The following is a 22,767-nucleotide window of genomic DNA, read 5'->3' as shown; positions in this document are numbered from 1 at the left end:
GCAGGAAGGAGAAGTGCTGAGTGAAGAGGGATGAGCCCCTTGTAAAACCATCAGATCTCGTGAGAACTCACTATCAGGAGAACGGCATGGGGGAAACCAACCCCATGATTCAATCACCTCCACCTGGTCCCTCCCTTGACACGTGGGGACTATGGGCATTCTGGGGTGACAATTCAAGACGAGATTTGGGTGGGGACACAAAGATGAACCCTATCAGGTGCACAGCCCAGGCTCCAACAGAGCCAGGACCAAAGCTGGATTCTGTGTTCTTCCTGTTGCACTTCAGGTTCACTGTTTTTTGTCAGCAATATATTAAAAGAAGTGATGTTTGTGTTACTGGGAAGTAGACTCACATCTTAGTAACATAAAAGCAGATATGAATGAATGTGAACGATGAACCAGAGTGGACACAAGGAATTAAAGAAGCCCGGTGGGGGGGAGCTGGGTGTTTCTTTTGGTGTCATAAAGTTCAATCAGTTTGGGATTGTCTATTTTAATTTTCATTTTAATGTACCTTTCTAATATTCCCTTTTATTATTCCCTTCAATATACCTTTTAAATATGCCTGCTTTGTTTAAAAAATAAGGTCATGATCCTACAGGTAAAATGATGTCTAAGTAGAATATTCATCTATTTTTAAGCCAGTGAAAAATGAGACTATCATATGCAATCTTTCTCTCCATTCATTATTTAACTGCAGCTCAAAAAGGCAATTTAAAAAATAAAGACCACCAGTGTTGACCATGTTTAGCCTCTACAAAACAAAGGATGAGAGAAGTTTCTAACGGTTCCCAGCCACTGCTTTATCCCAAACATGAGAAAGTCTTTTTGAAAATTGAGAGGCAGAACCACCACGGAGAAAATGTTCAAGGGCAGATCAGGACACCGGGGTGAATACAGCTCCCTGAAGACCCAGGAACTCCTGACTCAGGTCCTGCCTCGCCCTGTGATAGCTTTGCAGCATCATATGCTTAATGCGAAGTATTTCAATGCTGTAATTTACTGCTTTGAAAAATGAGTGAGCCTGCTCCGTTTGACATGCCTCTTTGAAACATGGAATATTTAAAATTCATACCCAAACTTAATGTATAGATAGATCACACATTTTTATGACTTCACTGGTGTAATAAGAGCCTTGTAATAGCTCAAAAGATATATTTTTTCCTTCCTAATGTGTATCCTGTGCAGATTAAGAAGCTATATTATTGCCTTCAAAATGACCTGCTATTTCCTGGAAACTGTAATTTGCTGGACCTGTCCTTGTCACTGGGGTAAGTATAATGCTTTTAATAATCTTCCATTCACTAAGTGATGTGTTTGCATCAAAAAGACGGATCTGGTTTGGCGGTGGGGCAGGTGCTCCGTGTCTGTTCTCCCAGTGACATCTAGAGGCTTCACAGGGCCTGGAGCAGAGGGAAGCAGGTTGGAGGACTTTTCTCCAGGTTCACTGAATTTAGTCATAAGAATGTTTTAAAGGCTGAGAATGACAGCATTTCAGGGCACCACTGCCTCACAGCATGACTCCCAAGGGGCGCAGAGAGAGAAACCGGGTGAGAGGCAGCGTCCACAGGAAGGGGTCTGGGCAAATCGTATGAAGACACAGAGAAGCCACTGAGAGCTCTCCCATAAAACGCCACCCTCAGTTAAGCTCGAAACTCCAAGCCACTGCGAACCAGCCTTGGAAGGGCTTTTATACAGAGTTCCTTTTCTAACAAGGTGGACATCAAAGGTGATCTAAGCGAAGCAAATGTGTTTTTAAAATATCCTCACACCTGTTTTCCCAGCACTATGGGAGCCCTGGGCAGGTGGATCACCTGAGGTCAGGAGTTCGAGACCAGCCTGGCCAACATGGTGAAACCCTATCTCCACTAAAAATACAGAAAATGAGCCAGTGTGTGGGGGCAGGCCCCTGTAATCCCAGCGACTTGGGAAGCTGAGGCAGAAGAATCGCTTGAACCCAGGAGGCAGAGGTTGCAGTGAGCTGAGATCAAGCACTCCAGCCTAGGCAACAGAGTGAGACTCTGTCAAAAAAACAAAAAACAAAACAGCAACAACAACAAAAAAACCCACCCCAAGTGGCCCATGCTTCCAGCGCGAGAGTCTCAGAAGAAAGCACAGAGGCCCGCGTGATTGGCCAACGTCCAGCCCACCTGCCCCAGGCCACACTGTGCTTGAGAGCGAGCCGGAGCAGCCAGTAGGGGCATCTCAGCACCAGGAGTGTCAGCCGGAGTTGACTGCAAGCCGAGGGCTCCACACTGAGTCATCTCCTGTGTGCTGTGGTGCGCGTGTGCCCTGATAGACAAAGGTAAACCTGGGTGTTGGTGATTTACTTTATGTGGGAATCACAAATGTCATCTATAGTTTCATCTAGACATTTGTGATGGAGATACATACTTTGACCGGTTGTGTTAATTTAATTATTGCCTGCAATGTATGCAGAAGTTAACTTTCTACTCCTAGGGGTACAAAACAATTTTGAAAGCAATGAGGAACAAGCCCAACTTTCCCACAGCCTCATTTTAAAAAGGATGTGAAGAGGAAGCCTAAGGACAGAACGGTCCCTCAACATCGGTAAGACCACATACAAGCGGGACAGGAGGAGAGACCCAGACTCCACATATAAACTTCCATGAAGATAAATGGTAAACAGTGAAACAGGAGAGGGAGCCCCGAAACACACCCACACACGTGTGGTTGATGGTTTTTGACAAAGATGCCGAGAGCACACAATGGAGAAAGGACAGTGTCCTCAATCAACGGTGTTGGGGAAACTGGATCTCCACAGGCACAGGGTGAAATTGGCCGTTATCAGACACCATATGCAAAAATCAACTCAAAATAGATTAAAGACTTCAGTGTAAGACGTGAAACTGTGAAGCTCCTAAAAGAAAACGGGGGAAAGCTCCATGACACTAGTCCAGGCAAAGATGTTTTTGGATATGACCCCAAAAGTACAGGCAATAAATGCAAAAATAAACAAAAGAGATTGCATCAAACGGAAAAGCTTCTGCACAGCAATGGAAACAACAGAACAAAGAGGCCGAGGTGGGAGGATCACCTGAGGTCAGGAGTTCAAGACCAGCCTGGCCAATATGCTGAAATCCCATCTCTACTAAAAATACAAAATTTAGCCGAGCGTGGTGGCAGGTGCCTGTAGTCCCAGCTACTCGGGAGACTGAGGCAGGAGAAACACTTGAACCTGGGAGGTGGAGGCTGCAGTGAGATAAGATCGTGCCACTGCACTCCAGCCTAGGTGACAGAGTGAGACTCTGTCTCAATTTAAAAAAAAAAAAAGAAAGAAAGAAAGAAAAAGAAAAGAAAATATTTGCAAACCATTTATCTGACAAGGGACTATTATCCAAAAATACATAAGGAACACAAACACCTCAGTAACAATAAAAGAAATAACTCAATTAAAAACTGGGGCAAAGGCTCTGAGCAGACATATCTCAAAAGAAGATATCAGAATGGCCAATCAGAATAAAATGCTCAACATCACTAATCATCAGGGAAATGCAAATTAAAACCATAATGCGCTGTCACTCACACACACCTGTTCAGACGCTGTTGTTGAAAAGAGATGCCATGTGTTGGTGAGGGTGTGCAGAGGAGGAACGCCTTGTGCTTTGTCAGTGGGGATGTAAATTAATACAGCCATCCTGAAGAGCAGTGTGGAAATTCCTCAAAACACTACAAATAGAATTACCATACGACCCCGCCATCCCACTTCTGGCTACGTACCCAAAGGAAATGAAATGAGTGTGTGGAAGAGAACCTGCACCCCCGTGTTCATGCAGCGCTGTTCACGGTACCCCAGACAGAAAATCAACCTCAGTGTCTATCAAAGGATGAGAGGATAATGGAAATGTAGAAATGGAATACCCAAGTGAGTCTTAAAAAAAGAAGGAACTCCTGTCCCTTGCAGTAACATGGATAAGCTGGAAGACATTCCGCTAGGTGAAATAAATCAGGCTGAGGAAGACAAATACCACATCTTCTCATTCATATGTGGAATCTAAAGAAGTCAGACTCATACAAGTAGAGGGTAGAATGGTGGTTAAATGGTGGTTACTGGAGGCTGGGGTGAGGGCTGGATGGAGAAAGGAGAGATGACGGTCACAGGGTACAAAGTTTCAGTAGGACAGGAGGGATAAGCTTAGAGACTGATTGCACGGAATGGCCAGTATCATAGATAATAATGCATTGTATATTTCAAAATTGCTGAAAGAGCAGAACGTCAATGTTTTCACCACAAAAAAAAAAAAATGGCTAGTATGTGAGGTGATGGATGTGTGAATTAGCCCGATTAGTCACTCCACATGGTAAACATAGCAAAACTTCACAGCACACCCTGTAAATATATACTACAGTTATTATTTGTCAATTAAAAATATTTTAAAAAATCATGTAGACACACACGCACAAAGAGGAATGGTAAAGAATGGCCTAAAATTGGATGGGTGAGGTGGCTCACACCTCTAATCCCAGCACTTCGGGAGGCTGAGGCAGGTGGATCACTTGAGGTCAGGAGTTTGAGACCATCCTGGCTAACATGGTGAAACTGTGTCTCTACTAAAAATACAAAAGTTAGCCGGGCCTGGTGGTGGATGCCTGTTATCCCAGCTATTTGGGAGGCTGAGGCAGGAGAATCGCTTGAACCCGGGAGACAAAGTTTGCAGTGAGCTGAGATTGTACAACTGTACTCCAGCCTGGGTGACAGAGTGAGACTTTGTCTAAGGAAAAAAAAAAAAAAAGTATGCACAAGTATGCATCTGTTCCTTTGTTGAATGTCATCATTACTGTAAGTGTACTTTTTTGAAATTTAATTCCTAAATCTGCTTATGGTTTTTAATTTTCTAAGTCCTTAAAGTTCCCATGATGACTTCCACTGTACTCCTGGGTTAAAGGTTTTGTGGGGAGAAAAAAATACACGCTTGACCGGGCATGGTGGTTCACGTCTCTAATCCCAGCACTTTGGGAGGCTGAGGTGGGCAGATCACTCGAGGTCAGGCGTTCAAGACCAGCCTGGCCAGCATAGCAAAACCCCATCTCTACTAAAAATATAAAAATCAGCCAGGCGTGGTGGTGGGTGCCTATAGTCCCAGCTCCCTGGGAGGAGAAGGCTTGAACCCGGGAGGCTCAGGTTGCAGTGAGCCAAGATCAATCATGCCATTGCACTCCAGCCTGGGCAACAGAGTGAGACACCATCTCACAAAAAAAAAAAAGAAAGAAAGAAAAAGAAAAAAAAGAAAAAAAATGCATGACCTGCCGTCAGCCACATATTAGTCACCCATGGAGTGAGGCTGGCATGTTCCATGCAAGCCCTGTCTGTGGCGTGTATTTTCACTCTCAGCCATCGAAACACATATAGAATGATCCTCCTTTTCCGAAAATGGAAGTGCAGCTGTGATACAGTATAAGGAATAGGTCTTGGCTTAATGTTTGTACAGTAAAGAAACCTTGTGTGAATCCTTCAGAAAGTAACCAATTTTTAAATAAATGGTATAAATGCCGCTTCGTTTATCTGCAGTACATCTCCCTGTTCCATATCCATTTAACGTAAAATGAGGTCTACTGAATCCTACAAAACAAATGGTGTCTGTTCCTGGGTTTCTCTCTCTCTGCTCGAAGCAGCACTTCCTCCAACACGCCCCTCTGAGGCCTGGGGAAAAAAATGTGGTTCCCAGTAAGGGATCTTGGGCTCATTTTCTAATCTTACAGAGTTTCATTCTGGCGAGGCCTGAGAAGGTAGAGTTGAAATGAATTAATTGGCTTCAAATTTATTTCTTTAAAATGGGATATGATCACTTCTCTGCCTTTGGCTAAAATCAAGCCTAAAAATTAGTCTATGGGCAGTCTTACTTTCTTACTTTTGTAAAATGCAAAATCCTTCTGTTTCTCACATGAGCTGAACACACTAGCACATTCTCCAGGAAATAAGCAGGAATGAGTTAGTCTGCAAAAAACGTTTGTCTCACTCTTGTTAGCCCTCGCCTCCGTTTTGGAAGCCAGCGACTCCTAACATTGTTAGTTTGATGAACTATTGTTTTTTTTTTTTTTTTTTTTTTTCATGCTGAGTCAAATTTCCACTATTTACACTCCCACAGACACAACTTTTACTCTCTTGGGCTCAGCATCTCCCAGGAAGATCACTTCTTCAGCTGGGTGTCAGCAACCTTTATCTAACGATTCTCAAGAGGTGGCCACAGAAGTTGTTGAACTGATAGACATTTTTAGCAGATACTTGATTTATTTTAAAAGCCTCACTTCCACACCCACGCCCCACATTTCATAATCATGTGAACGCCAAACTCATCCTTTCTGTAACCGAGCTCTCAGAGTACACGTGCGGTCACACACCCAGGATACAGTCACACACCCGGGATACAGTCACACCCCCAGGATACGCAGCCCTGATGGAGTCAGGAGGAGCCCTCGGCAGGCCCCGGAAGAAGAACTGCTCTGTGGAACAACTGGCCTGCGCGCTCCAAAATTACCCACGTGACTAATGACAAACAAGGGTCTTCCAGAGAAACAAAGCTGTGGCAACTAAACCCAACACGTAAGCCTAAACTGCATCCTAAACTCCAGCTGGGGGACCCCTCCAGGGACGTTGTCGGGATGACTGGTGAGATTAGCCTACAGATTACAGATGGTGCTGCTGTGTGACGGTCGGTCCCTCAACGTTGAGAGCTGTGCTGTGGAAACACAAGGGAACACTCTGCTCCTTATTCCTGGGAAACAACCAAGACAGAGAAGTGTGACGCCGACGACGTATGAAATGTATTTCCAAATGGCTCTAGGATAAGTTAATTTTTTTTTTCACAGAATCAATACCTCGGCAAACGACTCTGTACCCTCCTGGTGTCATCCTCACAGCTGTCAAATGAAACAACTCAAGTGACAAACTCCGACCACCGCCCTCCCCGTGCTGAGCCTTTGCTGCCTCCGCTGCCACATGCACGGATTCTTAAAAAGCGACGAAAGGGCAGACACTTCCTCCGAGAGAGGTAAGCCCAGTATTTCCAGGGACAGGCAGTGGGTGACCTAGATGCCTTTCCAGGTGCCCAGTTCTCTGCACTGCCCTGAGGGAGCCGTGGGTGATCCGAGTGGCATCACCTATATCTTGAGACATTCATTTGCATAAACACAGCAGCACCCGGATCTTGGCTTCTAATCCCACCCTCCAGTAAAAGGAACCAGGGGTTGTTGGAGAAATGGGTCTAGGACCAGAGCAGGGAACACACAGATGAGCCTGGGTGTCCTGCAGTGCCAGAAAATCAGTCTGTGCCCAAAGGCGAAGCTGTGAACAGACGCAGGAGGCCAACAGAAAAGGGCTCCCCATGGCCAACACTGGAAAACCCTGAGCAAGAAAGTAGGCTGGGCACGGTGGCTCACGCCTGTAATCCCAGCACTTTGGGAGGCTGAGGCAGGTGGATCACCTGAGGTCAGGAGTTCAAGAACAGCCTGGCCAACAAGGTGAAACCCCATCTCTACTAAAAATATAAAAGTTAGCTGGGTGTGGTGGCAGGTGCCTGTAATCCCAGCTACTCAGGAGCCTGAGGCAGGAGAACTGCTTGAACCTGGGAGGCGGAGGCTACAGTGAGCCGAGATCGTGCCACTGCTCTTCAGCCTGAGTAACAAAGGGAGACTCTGTCTCAAGGGGCGGGGGGGAAGGAAAGAAAGGAAAGAAAGGAGGGAGGGAGGGAGGGAAGGAAGGAAAATGCACGGCGGAATATGGGTCACATCCCAGAGATGAAACAGAGCACAAGAGTCCATGCAGGTATCAGTAAATGATGGGATAAATAAATAAATCGGGAGAGGAGACAATCTTTCTTGCAGAAGAATTACAAATAACAGAGGTAGATGCTCCTGCTCCGAGAGGTGAACGTGATTCCACGCTCTTCCTTCTTTGAGGGTGGTCTGGGCTGAGACAGGCTCCCAAGGAATAGAAGGAGAAGAGGAAAACACAGGCATTTCATGGGAGACAGCAGGCACTCATCACCTGAGCCAGTGACGAAGGTTAGTGGATGTCGGGCGCCATGGTGTCACATGACTTCTCTTCCCAAAATCACACACCCCCAATCTCATCACGGGAAGATCGTCTTCCATGGACTGGGGAACATCCTACAAGATACCCAGCAAGCCTCCTCCAAGCCACTAAGGTCATGAAAGGCAAGGACAGACAGAAACTGTCACAGGCCGGAGGGGCTGGGACGTGACCAGCAAATGCACCTGGTGTCCTCGATGGGTCCTGGGACAGAGAGAGGGCGTTGGGGAAACCCAGCAAGGTCCAAAGGCCGCCTGGAGGTGAGGCCATCGTCTCGCCCCACAGCGACACGAGAGGTGAACAACAGGAAGACTGTGGAGTCCACTGGGGCTCTCTGCACTGTTGTAAAGACACTTTGCGGCATGTCTGAGACTATTTATTTTTAAAAAAAAAAACTTATTTAAAAAATATTATAACTCAAAACTGTGGAGGCAGTAAAACGCTCAGTGGCTGAAGGGAAGAATTTTAGGGCAGAGAAAAGACTGTGCATGATGCAACAGTGGTGGCCATGAGTCCTGATCACCCGACCAAACCCACAGAGCCGACAGCGCCAGGAGTGAGCCTGGGGTAAACTCCAGCCCCTGGCAGTGGTGAGACTTCAGTGTGTGTGCAGTGGTTGTAACAAGCGCCAGGAGTGAGCCCGGGGGAAACTCCAGCCCCCAGCAGTGGTGAGGCTTCAGTGTGTGTGCAGTGGTTGTAACAAGCGCCAGGAGTGAGCCCGGGGGAAACTCCAGCCCCAGGCAGTGGTGAGACTTCAGTGTGTGTGCAGTGGTTGTAACAAGCACCAAGAGCAAGCCCAGGGTAAACTCTGCCCCGTGGCGATGGTGATGTGTCAGTGTGAGTGCAGTGGGTGTAACAAGCACACCCCTCTGATGGGAGGTGTTGGTCGTGGGGGAAGCTGTGGTTGGGGCAGGGGCTGGAGTGGAGATCTCTACCTTCCCTTTAACTTTGCTGTGCACCTAAAACTGCTCAAAAAGGGGATCTATTAAAAATAGTATATATGGCTTTAAGAAATTCACAACCATTTGAATTCTTTCCCATGAACCACAATTGCTAAACAAAAATGACTGTTTAAACTGGAAAATAAACAAAATCTGTTTACCTAAATCAAGGTCAAATGGAGACAAGTCTGTCTGTGCCTACCCTCGCCAAGCCGCTTTGGAAAATGCGGCTCCACCAGGCAGTAAGAACAAACTCCGCTGAAGTTCACCTGCTTGACAGAGAAGGGAGAAATAATAAAAATAAAATTCTTGCTGACACTCACTTTACTGCCATGGAAACCAGCTCAGCCAGCTTTATGTTATTGGGGACATATTTAATTCTCAGGATTTCTATTATTACCTTAGAAAAATATAACAAAATCTCGTAAAATTTGGATTGCCCTTAATGAGACAGAAAGGTAAAACATTCTTAATTATCAAAGCTTTTCCTGTTATAAAGCAACAATAAAACTAAAATACTGAAATGGGATTTTTATGCCAGAAGAATTTCAGCCTCTTTCCAAACAAAGGAAGAAAAAGTTCAGAGAGAGGGTATGTTCCTCCTAAACATGCTTTTTAACTTCACCAAGAGGCCTTGTGTAGGCAGCCAAGTTTTTATTCTTCCTCCATGGCTACTACAGTGATCATTCGAAATGAGTGCCTTTTTTCTTTTGATATCCCTTCCTAATTCATTAGCACACTAAAAAAGAACAGAGCCGCCTATGCATTTTGCTTTCCCTGTGGTATAATCACTAGGTGATCTTTCTAAGCCTTGCACAAAACGCACACTTCTGAAGACTGGTGCTGTCTTGGGTGCCGCCTGGGGCTGGCAGCCCCGCCCCGCAGGCCGGAGGTGCTTTGGAGGTGTGATTCGTCATGCCCTGCCCTCTGGAGTGTGAGTGCGCTGTCTGCACCCCACCAGCCGTGAAAGTGCATGATACCCCATAATTAAACAAGCCAGGAGGGTGAGCAGGTGCAGGTAGGTGTGATTTGGTACAGGAAAACCACAACAAGGTGATTTTTGAAGTTTTATTTGCCTAAAGCAAGAGAAAACAAGCTTAACCAGGTAACACATGCTTCAAAGGCTCCACAGCCAGGATTTCAGAACTGCTAGATCCCGTGGCCCCCAGAGAGCAGCACGGCGGCTTCTCGGTGGCTTCACACAGACCACCACATGCTCCACACATCCGGGTGCCGCGCCCATGTGCCCACACCCGTGCAAATGCTAGTGTGTCATCTGCCAACCCACTCTGTCAGGTGCCTGCCGTCTACCCTCGTGTAAACACGCTGTTCAGTCTTGTGGAAAATACTAGCTTTCTCCCTTAGACGGGTATAATCATCACCAAATGCAAAAATCGAAAGCACAATGTGTGATCAACTACCGGCCCACACAGGACGCCACTCGGACGCCGGCTGCTCCTCTGGAACAAGCACACAGCACTCCTGTCTCTGCCAAGCATATTTTCCCATCTCCAGGCCGGGAAAATGCCTTCACTGGCCTGGCGCCGAGGCAGATGCCGGGATGAGCTTGGGTTTGGCTTGCTGGGGTGGGGCCACGTCTGGGATCTTCTCCCCGTGTTTGTACACGCTCACCGTCACATCGATCTTCTCCCCGCCATACTTGTTCTTCACGTTGATGCTGTACTTGCCCGAGTCCTCAGAGGTCACGCCTTTGATGGTCATGCTGACGTACTTGGCCTGCTCCACCTTCACCGAGAAGTGCTCGCTGAGCTCGATGTCCTGGTCGTTCTTGAACCAAACCACTTCGGGGTCAGGGTTTCCAAACACCGTGCAGGTGAGATTCAAGGTCTTTGGAAGGAAGAGGTTGGTGGAGAAGGAAGAGTTAGAAAAGGGAAAGTCCTACCACCGCCTCAGACGGTGTGCTCCAGGTCACACTCAGTGACATGTACTGGTCCTTCCATGGTTTGTTTAGCAACAAGGCTTTATGTATATAAGCACCACTCTAGACAGAGCAGCCAGAGGACATCAGAGAACAGGTTCACTGTGTCACAGGGGAGCTCATAAAAAAATCAGTGAGCACATGTCCTATTTATTCTCAGCTTTTATCCATAGCCTAAGTCAATTAACTAATTTGAAAGTAATTTAATTAAGCTCTGTGTTTTATAGTAGCTATATCCAGCCTGCTCCCAAATTCCTTTCTATTTAGACGTATGGGTCCCTCTTACCAGTTCCTCTGGCAGACCCCATGAATATATTGTCTTATAACTGGTAAATTGAAGGCAAAAAAATGCATTCTTGAAGCTTAGTTAAAACATGCTTTCAGCCTGGGATAAAGTGAAACGATTGCTAATTTCTCAATTACATCCTAAGATGACATCTCAAGAGCTCTCTAGGCTTTTCCTTTAGCTGCTAAAGAAGAAGTCTATAAACTTTTGTCTTCTGGCCTAATAAAATTCTCTCAAGTACCTCCATCCCTGTGACATTGAGTTAAACCCACTGAAGCAACCAAAGAAGTATCAATTAGATATCAATAATTCCCCTGACAGGCAACAAATTACACTCCAGTAAGCGGCTTCCGCGATGTGTTCCACAGTGACCTTGAGAGTGGGAGCAGAGATTTTCTTCTTCCGTGTAGTAAAAGCTGTTCTCTCACATGGCAAGAGGGGGCCTGCACCTTCACACAGGCAGGCAGGCCACGGCGGGTGTGGCCGCCTCATCCTGCACTAGCTCCTCTGGGTGAATGGCCACAGGGGCAGGTGGCACCAGACCCTGGCAGACCCTGAGGGCCTAGAAACACCCATAGCCACAGCACCTGCCTTGAGGTGCCCAAGTGGCACATGTTCCTGTGACCACAGGTTTGTGGAGTCAGAATGTTACGTGATTCCTTCCTTGGAGAATACAGGGGTTATCCCAGGCTGTCTAGGAGGGGCAGGAAAGTGCGGGGGACTCTGGGTTCCCTGCAGGCTGAGTGAGGACACAGAAGCCCCTCGCTGGGTTCCCTCTGCTCTGCCCCAAAAGGAGGGGCTGCGTGCACTGCACCGTGCTGATGCCCCGCCCCAGCTGAGTTTAGAATCCTCACCTTCCCTTCCATGATGGTCACCACATCAGGCAAGCCGCCAATCAACCTGCCACGATCTGTGATGGGAAAGGGAAAGCGCCTTAGTTAGGAAAACATCTGTGGGACATTCCCGCTGAGGGGGGGCCGTGTAAGCAGCAGCGGGTACCAAGGTGAACGTGGGGAGGAGTTTATGCTCAGGAGAGAGAGCACCAAAGAAAAAGATTTATATGTTGACAGTTGAGGGATAAACCAAAGCCAAGGGAAGGTAGGTGAAGAGATAATAGACTCTGTGAAGGGGCGGGGGGTGAAACACTCCAGAGGAAATGTGAGATAGGGGCTGGTCTTGAAGGGTGAAGAATTCACCAAGGACTGAAAGCCTGGAGAGCTGCGTGTGTCCGAGTTGGGCAGAAAGTGAAGGGGTCCTGCCCGTGCGTGGTGGCTCACGCCTGTAATCCCAACATTTTGGGAGGCCAAGGTGGGCAGATCATCTGAGGTCAGGAGTTAGAGACCAGCCTGGCCAACATAGTGAAACCCTGTCTCTACTAAAACTACAAAAACTAGCCGGGCATGATGGCAGGTGCCTGTAATCTCAGCTACTCAGGAAGCTGAGGCAGGAGAATCGCTTGAACCCAGGAGGCAGAGGTTGCAGTGAGCCGAGATCACGCCACTGCACTCCAGCCTGGGTGACAAAGCAAGGCTCTGTCAAAAAAAAGAAAAAGAGAGAAGAGAAGAGAAAAAGGGACAGGGACAAGGAAGGGAGGAAAGGGGACGGGAGGGGAAGGGAAGGGAAGGGAAGGGAGGAGAGGGGAGGGGAGGGGAGGGGAGGGAAGGGAAGGGAAGGGAAGGGAAGGGAAGGGAAGGGAAGGGAAGGGAAGGGTGGGGAGGGGAGGGAAGGGAAGGGAAGGGAGAGGAGGGGAGGGGAGGGAGAGGGGAAGGGAGGGGAGGGAAGGGAGAGGGGAAGGGAGGGGAGGGGAAGGGGAAGGGAGGGGAGGGGAAGGGGAAGGGAGGGCAGGGGAAGGGGAAGGGAGGGGAGGGGAAGGGAAGGGGAAGGGAAGGGGAAGGGAGGGGAGGGGAGGGAAGGGAAAGAAAAGTGAAAGGGCCCTGGGTGTCTGGGCTGCAGATTCTGCAAGGGAACACGGAGGACAGGAGTGAAGGTGGGGGCCCAAGGGGTGATGGGGCTAAGGCCAAAAGCAGTGCAGGGACCAGTAGTGCAGGACGTGGGGCTCCAGGACAGGGTGCAGTGTTGGTGGCATTGTTACATCAGGGTGGGGGGTTGCTGGTTATTATTTAATACACAAAGTTAGTACTCTAAAATATAGACCTTTTTGCCCCACCCAAAATAATTTACCATCCTGGTTACAATCTAACAGGTACTTACTCTTCTCTGCAAAAGCAGCAGCTCTAAAAGTTAAAGGGGACAGAGAGGAAAGAATGAAAAAAGAGTATGAGAAAGTGCTTCCAACAAAATGTACAGCTAAGAGACTCACTAGCGATGAGAGCAAAAGAAAGAAGGAAATACGTCTGCATTCAGAAGGAAATACGTCTGCATTCTCTTAGAAGAACACGTTCAGATCACAGGATCCCAGCATGGATATCATCGCTTTTTCCTGATGGTTTCCACTGCCCATTTTGAGGTGGAAAATGCCCTATTATCCAGATGCTAAAACCCACAGAAAAGTTTAGCATTCCAGTTCATAGGTTGAAGAGATTTTTTTTTTCCCACAAATTCACCAGAGACTTGAGATATTTTTGGAACTTGTCAGTTTCTGATCTATCTTGCTCATCCCTGTACCCAATCAACAAATGTTTATTAAATAAGCTAGCACAGGCCAAGGACTGTGGTCAGCTTTGGATGTGCGAAAACTCGATCGTGCATTTGAAAACCCCAAATTTTCCTTAAAAAGTTGCTCTGTGTGATGTGCAGACTGATGATAATTGACAGCGGCAGCATCACCATCTTGGACTAGCATCGCCATTTTAAGTTTTCCTTGATTAGAAACCGCCTAAGTCCAGCTCAAAAACATCAGCTTAAAGGCCAATATCAGCATGACCATAAACCACAAATGACACCTCCAACCAGAAACATACCAACCTTGGGATAACCTACCCTCCAATCAAAAACATTCCAACCCTTAGATAACCTCCCCTCCAACCAGAGGCATTCCAACCCCATGATAAAACTCTCCTTCACACAGAAACATTCCTAGCCTGAATCAGAACCTTTAAATACCCTTAGTCTGTAAGAGAAAGTGCTTCTGACCGAAATCTGCCAGAAGCCCCACTCAGGTCTATTCTCCAAAATAAACCTGTCTTTGACTGTTAAGCTGCTTTGTGTGTTTCTTTCCTCTTTCTTCAACTCTTACAATAATGATTTTCGAAATTTATCCAGGGTTCCAATGACCCTGGACAGTCCGCTGATAAATGCATTTCTGGTTTAGGAGAATGCCCACCCCTCCACATACTGCATTGCTTAAATTGCCACTTCTGTCCCAGGAATGGCTCTTTCTTTGGGTCACCCAGGCTTCCATACAGATTCCCACATGCAGCCAAATTGACTGGGACTCAACTACCCCCAGGATGATATCATAGTAACCAAATACACAAATCTTACTTGAGTTGCTGGAATTCTGCAAATGCTTCATCAAAAGCTGTAAGGAAATAGTTCTTATGTTAGTAACCATTTCAGTGTTCAGATTTTATTTATTCACTCAAATATTCTACCAGTGAATCTGGTTCATGAAAACTGATATACTGAAAGAATGAATAAAGTGATTTTTTCATTTTCTCTAAATGAAAATCATAAATTCATATTGTCTCCTGTATTCATATAGTATTTCCTCCCTTTAGCATCTAAATGGATTTCTAAATAGAGATTGTTAAATGCTAAAGAAGAATTCTCTTACCTTGTCCGGACAGGTCGAGGGAGCGTTGATGGTTATCTTTGCCATCGAAAATCTCAAAAGTGTATTTTCCTTTATCCTTCTCCGTCGGCTCACATATCTGCAGCCAGGCCATCTCTTCACTCCCCCCGATTCTCATATGCTCACTGGATGAGATCTTAGCATCTCTTTAAAATAGCAACAGGAACGTATCCAAGTTAGGGTCTCCATGTCACATGCACAATGTCTATGGGGCAATGTCCTGCTGCTGTGACAGCCTTCTCTAACTTGCTGATGCCAATATCACAATAGATTATTCTGGCTGTCACAAATATATTGACCACATCGGTAACTCAGATCTGAAAACCTTCTAACACTAAATGATACTTAATTTTCAAAGGTATATTATTATTTAATATATACTTGTCACAACATAATGGACTTAACATTATTCTATACAGTATGGTAGGTCCTCAAAAAATTAAAGCTAGAACTATTGTATGATCCATTAATTGCACTTCTCCGTAGATGCCCTGAAGAATTGAATGCAGGGTCTTGGAGAGAGATTGTCACACCCACATCCTTAGTAGCATCGTTCACGACAGCCCTGGTGGGGAAGCAGCCCAAGCGTCCATTGGTGATGAATGGATCAACAGATTGTGGCCCATAAATACATGAGGGAAATCCCAATGCCTGCTGCAATGTGGATGAACCCTAAGGACATTTTGCTGAGTAAAATAAGCCTGTCACAAAGAGACAAACATGTACTCCTATGAAGGGCTTAGGCAGTCAGAGTCACAGAGACAGGAAGTAGAACTGTGGGTACCAGGGGCTAGGGGAGAGGAACAGGGAGTGAGGGTTTAACGGGAACAGAGTTTCGGTTTGGGAGGATAGAAAGGTCCTAGGTGGTGGTAGTGGCTGCACAATGATTTGAATGTACTTAACACCACTGAACAGTACCCTTAAAGATGGTTAAAATGCTAACTTTTACAGTATGTGTATTATGCCACAATTTTTTAAAGTTTAGATAAAAACAAGGTGCTCATACCATTCCTACCTTCTGAGGTTCCCACATCTGTAACGTATAAGGCCAACCTGTTTACTGCAGACAAATGGGCATAAGTTATTTCCTAACATTACTTCAGTTTAGAGGGAGCCTGAGAGATCTGTGGAAGTCGTAGTCACAGGCGCATGAAAACGGGACTGACTCTAGGGCCACACAAGAGCTGGAATGTGGACCCGCTTCTCTCAGGCACCAGCTCCAGAACAGCTGGGGCTCGGGAAACGGGCTGTGTCAGTTGCACAGAGAGCCAGCTGTGGTGCTTGTGGCATCTTTCATTACCCTTCCGGCAACCCAGAATGCCTTGAGTTCCATCAGGAAAAAGAATTCTCCAGCCCTCCTCACCATCATAGCCTTTTTCTCTGCTATTCTTCCCTTTAACAAATATATCTTAAGCCTATAATAAATGCACAGCTCGGGCCAGGTGCAGTGGCTCATGCCTGTAGACCCAGCACTTTGGGAGGCCGAGGTGGGAAGATCACATGAGCCCAGGAGTTTGAGACCACCCTGGACAACAAAGCAAGACTGTCTCTACAAAAATACAAAAATTAGCCTGGCATAGTGGCAAGCACCTATAGTCTCAGCTACTCAGGAGACTGAGGCAGCAGGACTGCCTGAGCCAGAGAAAGTCAAGGACGCAGTGAGCTGCGATCCCACCATCACACTCCAGCCTGGCCGACAGAGTGAGACCCTGTCTCAAAAAGTATATATGTAAAAATAAATGCTTGGCTCTGTGACCTGGTCTCTGGCGGTGGTGCTGGCAGTGTAGTGTCAGAATCGAGTCTGTCCAGATAGCAAGTGGGAGCTCCATGAGGGCACAGCAGGATCCTGGTGCACACTAAGCCAGAGAGGACGGAACAGCTGTTCCCAGGGATGGTTTTGTGGGATTGGCTTCAGCCTGAGACTTAGCGTCTCGGATCCTGGACAGAGAAGGGAGGATCTAACACTGCCCATGTGGGCTTGTTTTAGGAATCCAAGAAGATATGATCAACATCTATTGAAGCAACTCTGGAACATAATTGATACACATTTGTCTACAATCATCAGGTCGGCCTCCCCTGTTGCCGATGTGGGACGAGCTCGTGCTGCCTTAGAAGGCAGGGCAGTGTGAGCACTTGACTTCTATCTAAACTTTTAAAAACGGTGTTAGAATGCACATAATGTAAAAGGGACCCCTTTAGCCCTTCACAATATGTTAATTATCTCCCTTTTCCCATGAGCTGCCCCTCCCCGGAAAGAGGCAGGAGAATCGGACCAGGAAATCCTTCAGGAATCTCTCAGCCCCACATCTGGAATTCTGTACGTTGCTGACCCGGGAGCCTCACAAAGGCTGACCCCGCAACAGAGCCCCATGCTCTGCCCAGCTGCGCTCAGTCCACAGTCAGCACGGGCTGCATGGGGAGCAGGAGAGGGAAGGAGAAGTCATAAGGCCAGGACCCCAGGACCCCAGCACTCAGGAGCCAGAGAGGGCCAGGCCGACAGTGCCATGTTTGCAAGCTGCAGGCTGGCGCTCACATTCCAGGCGACACGGACTCGCCAGGTTCTCCATCCGTGGTGTGGCCAAGGGCAGGTGAGCATCAGTGGCCACACCGGCCGTCCTGTGAGCTCACAGCAGGTCACCAGTACTAAAGTGATTGATGGGCCATTCCAGCACTCAGACCTACTCATCCCTGTGTACAAAAGGGAAATTAGACTTTACACGGTGATTCTCAGCTCTGCAGAAAAGAAAAACCTTGCACAGAACATATACCAAGCAGCGGATTAGCCAGTCAATCCCAGACCCTGGCGTGCGAGCAGCAGCAAGAAAGCCCATCTGTGCAGAGACCTGACAGTAAAGAGACACTGACCCACTGTACGGACCTCACAGCTTGATTACAAAAGACTTCTTTATCCCCCCACCCCCTGCCCATATGCACTTACAGCTGAACACTTCACAGACCAATCAGCGGATTGGAAATTACAGATCAGTGGGGAACTGAGCCCGCTGTAATCGTTTATTGACTAAATGTACCCCATCCAAGGAAACAGGGTTCAACAAGGGTGTGGAACTCTTCTGGTGAGAGTCAGAAAAACTTGTTTTGCCAACACTGATGGGCCTTAGTCATCTTGTCACCCTCTGTTGTTGGAACTGATGAGGGTCAAAGTTCTAACAAATGCACGCACACACACACACAACCAGGCACTGCCAACTTGGCTATATGTGCTTCCTGCACACACAAAGACCCATGGGGCAGGATTCCAGCCTGAGACTCCACACACCAATAAGGCCCTCAGTCCTGCCCGGCCCCACCCTGCTTCCCTGCCCTGCAAAGCCTGGACGCTGCTTGGGGACTTGTGATGAGCTCCCTGCTTGTGGATAAGGGGACGATTTTTGTCATGCCTGGTGTCTTGAATCCTGCACCAAATGCTGTGTTTGTGCTGATGCTGGTCAGTCTCACCGAGAGGACGCAACAATTGCTGCCGCCCTGTGTGAGCTCATCCCCCTGTGTGAGCTCATCCTCCCACATGCCACGTGAGTGTTAGGAAGAAGACAGCGTTTTCTCGATCTCCATTAACTCAAATATGTCTTCTTCAAAGAGCTAAATTATGTGCCAAACTGTTGCATCCTAGATGTATAGACAAAGATGTTCACACCTCTGCTCTTTGTGTGTGTTATGTGTGTTTGTGTGTGTGTGAGAAAGAGAGAGAGACTAGAATTTCTTCCATGGGGTAAAACTGCAAACAGCCCCGAAATCTCACTGTTTAGACTCAGAGCCATGAAGAAAAGCTAGTGAAGTTTCCACTGTATCAGCCACGTCGTACACAGCTTTGTCCAACAGGTGAAATTCACTGGGCCGCTAAGTCACCTTGCAAATGCTTCATGAAGTGGTGGCATTTTACCCTTTGCGGCATTTATGTTCTGCTGGACTATGTCCCATTCCAATGGTGATCCATTCTACTCACACAATTAGCAACTTGCTTATAGACAAAAGAAAGATAATTTTATTTTGATATAGGTGACAAGGGAAAGAGGTACGCCTTCACACGAGCATTCATAAAATGGCCGTAAATGTGTCCAACCGGCCTCCTGGCTTTGGTGTAACTGGACACACTGGCTGGGCAGCAGTGAAGACAAGGGCCCCACTGCAAACAATTGCTTCACTGGCCTCACGTTGATGGCTCTAGGCCTTTGGAGACTTATCATTCAAGTTTCACTTTTAAAAAGTGACCCTCTACTTCAATGAGGGATTCTTTACAACAGCCACACAATTTGGGGAAAGAACACTTGAACCCAAATCTCAGCCAGTGACAAAGGGTAAAAACCACTGTAATGAAGGAATGGGGTCCACTGAACACCAGATCACATACTGGCCCACTCGGTGCCCTTCTCGGAACCCACATGCTTCTGGCCCCACCTCCTTCGTCACAGCTGCAGCCTCCGTTGCCACCCCGGGATCTGGGTAAACATGCACACGTTCGAGATGCCCTGAGCCAGGACCCCACAGCCTGCAGCTGGGACACTGCCCTTCCCTGAGCTGCAGCTACAGAAAGGCAGCCATGAGCCTGGGATCGGGAGCCTGTCTTAAACCCCAACCCCAGCCTCGAGCTGCCCATGTTGGTGTTCTGACCCTGGCTTCTCTTGCATCACACACACTTCTCTTGGACTGGGTTCTAAGTCTGTTCCCTCAATACGACTCAGACAAAGTCACTCACAGAACATGGACAGCCATTAGCAGAGGCTCCTGCTGTCCCTGATGTCTGCAACCCTGGCTGCTCACCTTGAGGGCAAATGCTGGTTTCCAGCTTCCTACTCCCAGCTTCAGGGTCTCACCCTAGACCCCAAGCCCTCTCATTTGGCTTCCCCTGAACGAGCAACTTAAAAGAGGGCCAAACACGTCCTAGTGCTCAAAAACAGCTGTTCATTTCTCTGACTATCTGGTTGCTGAATTAATTATAACTGTTGTCTTACCTAGACAACGACTTGGACATACAGGGATTTTTAAATTATTTTTATTGTTGTTTGAGACATAAATGAGCCCAATATGACAAAACCGCTCCTTCGTATTACTTGATTACAAAGCATGACCAAATTCCTTCATTCCAAACCAAAGTGAAAATGGTTTGTATTCATACAAGACAGCGGAGGATAGAAGAAAGCACATGTTTCTGCTCCTTCGTGCAAAAGCAACCAGCAGTTCGGTCGCCTGTGACAGGGTAGGTGGGAAGGAGACAGATAAGGGGCATGGGGGCAGGTGAGCAGGGAGGAGGAGGGAAGGTCTGGGCTCCAGTTCTGTAGCTCAGACTCTTGCAACCACACTGCCTTTCCCATTTCCCAAAATAAATGAGGAACATCAGCGTGAAAGCAAGGGGAACCCAAAAGAAAATACGAACAGTAACAAACGAACGTAACGATGTCGCAAATCAATTGCTTATCACCCACAACACAAAGAAATACAGTAGCTTTGGAAAGCAATATTTTGATTTGATACTGTATGGCTAAAGATGAAAGGAATTAATTGCAGGAAACACTGAACTCTAGTTTGCACATTTCTTTCTCACAGAGATATGAGTTACTAATTCTGAAACTGTTTGATATAAATACTAGGATTGGGGGGAAAAAAAAAACAATAGATGAGAGCCAGGCTTCTCCCTGGGGAACCGAGTTACAGTTCAGGAAAGGGGCAAGGCTTGAATGAAGCCTGTGGAGTTGGACTGGACTGGGATCCTATCAGATTCTAGTACACAGACGGTGAGATGCAGAAGTGGACACGGATGTACAAGTGTGTGCCTCCGCGTACACCCACATGTCACCCGGTCCTGTCTCCAGAGCGTGTAAGACCCGCGGCTCCCGGAGACACTGACAGTCTCTGATGCCACCCTTGGTCCAGGAGCCAGGGCTTCTGGGATTGTAGAACTGGGGCAGAAAATACAAGATGAGTTGGGAATGTTTTATGGACTCAGAAAGTAAGGCATTGCTGCTAAGAAGATGCAGGCATGCACGCTGGAGCAAGCAGGTGACAACCGGAAGGAGCTCCCAAAGGCCAGAGCTGGAACAATTTGAGCAAAGTAACAGCTCACAAAATAAAATCAGCATCCCTGAGTCCAAACGGATGCAGTCAAGCAGCTGAATGAGGAGGTACACAGAGGAGAGGCCAGCGTCTCCCAGCAGAACAAACATAGGGGGAAGAGGGAACTAGAAAATTACCCTCTACCCAGCCCCTCAGAAATCAGTGCTGCAGGCCAGATTCACTGCTGAACCTCAAATCTCAGCACACAGGTCTGCGGAGGGACAAGAGACTTGCCAAGTCCTAAAGTATTTACTAATTACCAAGGGAAAAATAATAACATTCCCAAGAAGAGACAGGGCAGACATTGCCTTAACCCAGTGATCAGATATCAGCACGGCTTTTGTTGTATTCCAGCTAAAACTGAGTCACCAACCCAATCATGGGAAACACCAGATAAACCCAGATGGAGGGGCATGCTTCAAAGTGACAGACAGATGGCTTCATGGCACCCAGGCCAAGAGAGACGAGGAGAGCCTGAGGAACTGTCCTAGACAGGGGGAAACCAGGAGCCAGGACACCTGATTGCAACATGGGACCCGAGATTCAACACGAGAACACGGAAAAGGGCATTCCTGGAAAAACAGGTGCAATCTGAACTGGTCTGAAGCGGAATTAATAGCATTACATCATCATTCAGCTCCTAGTTTTGATGGTTGTAAGGTGGCTAGACAAGACGTTAACCGCAGGGGAAGAGGATGGAGGATATAAGGGAACGCCATACTTTCTTCCCAACTTTTTTATGAGTCTAAAATTATTTCACAGTGAATGATTTAGAAATATTATATATTTGTAACTGAATATTATATATAATAAAATAAATGGTTGGAACTAACACAAGTGCAAAAATCTAAACACTAAGTCTGAGATCAATAATGGCTGAGAGACCAGGCGTGGTCGCTCATGCTTGTAATCCCAGCACTTTGGGAAGCCGAAGTGGGTGGATCACCTGAGGTCAGGAGTTTGAGACCAGCCTGGCCAACATGGTGAAACCCCATCTCTACTAAAAATACAAAAATTAGCCAGGTGTGGTGGCACATGCCTGTAATCCCAGCTACTCGGGAGGCTGAGGCAGGAGAATCACTTGAACCCAGGAGGCGGAGGTTGCAGTGAGCCGAGATCACGCCACTGCACTCCAACCTGGGTGACAGAGCAAGACTCCGAATCAAAAAATAAAAACTAAAAAATAATAATAATAATGACTGACAGAGGCAGGTAGATGGAAGCACAAGAACAGAGCTGCAGCCTCAGAGGCAGTGCTTCCGTCGAGTCCACTGAAGGTTGTTATTGATGATAGCCCTGAGGTTTCAACAGCACTGTGGTGTCGGAGCTGGAAAGGCAGACTTTCGCTCTTCTCAGTGCGGTCTGACATTCAAGCGAACTCCACCTAGATCCTGCTCCCCTTTTGAAGGGAAATGTAGATAAAACGGGAAAATTCCCAAAAGCTAGGAAATATTTGCTTCTAGGCTGGAGAAGACAGTATTGAGGAATGCAGAGCTCCTTCGGGAAGAGCCCCACAAGACGGTACAGCCTGCAGGGACCTTAACACACCCAGCAGCCTTTTGCTACTGCTGTCTAAATAGTGAACATCAGAACACACGCAGAGAACGGGAGATGCCCTGTGCTTTCTGAGAGGGGACTGGACACACCTGGAGCTCCCACCCCTGCAGCTGTCACAGGCCAGGACGGCAAGGCAGCCCACAGGTTGGCTGAAGCCACGCCCAGGCCAGAGGG

General features: G+C 47.3%; 1 protein-coding gene across 1 annotated transcript in view; it reads right to left on the bottom strand.

Moving 5' to 3' along the window:
• Positions 1-10,045: 10,045 nt before the first annotated feature.
• The window catches only part of MYOM2 (myomesin 2), a 101,519-nt gene continuing 88,797 nt past the window's right edge, over positions 10,046-22,767 (bottom strand). Inside the window, exons 33-37 of the mRNA XM_073017921.1 lie at positions 14,953-15,116; positions 14,661-14,697; positions 13,428-13,450; positions 12,071-12,126; positions 10,046-10,839 (exon numbers count right to left, since the gene is read on the bottom strand). Coding sequence (XP_072874022.1) covers positions 10,522-10,839; positions 12,071-12,126; positions 13,428-13,450; positions 14,661-14,697; positions 14,953-15,116 — 598 coding nt within the window. The 3' untranslated portion in view covers positions 10,046-10,521. The remainder of the gene's footprint in view (positions 10,840-12,070; positions 12,127-13,427; positions 13,451-14,660; positions 14,698-14,952; positions 15,117-22,767) is intronic.

The sequence above is a fragment of the Chlorocebus sabaeus genome, chromosome 8, assembly GCF_047675955.1.
Source record: "Chlorocebus sabaeus isolate Y175 chromosome 8, mChlSab1.0.hap1, whole genome shotgun sequence".
NCBI classification, from domain to species: domain Eukaryota; kingdom Metazoa; phylum Chordata; class Mammalia; order Primates; family Cercopithecidae; genus Chlorocebus; species Chlorocebus sabaeus.
This window is presented reverse-complemented; position numbering and strand designations above follow the sequence as displayed.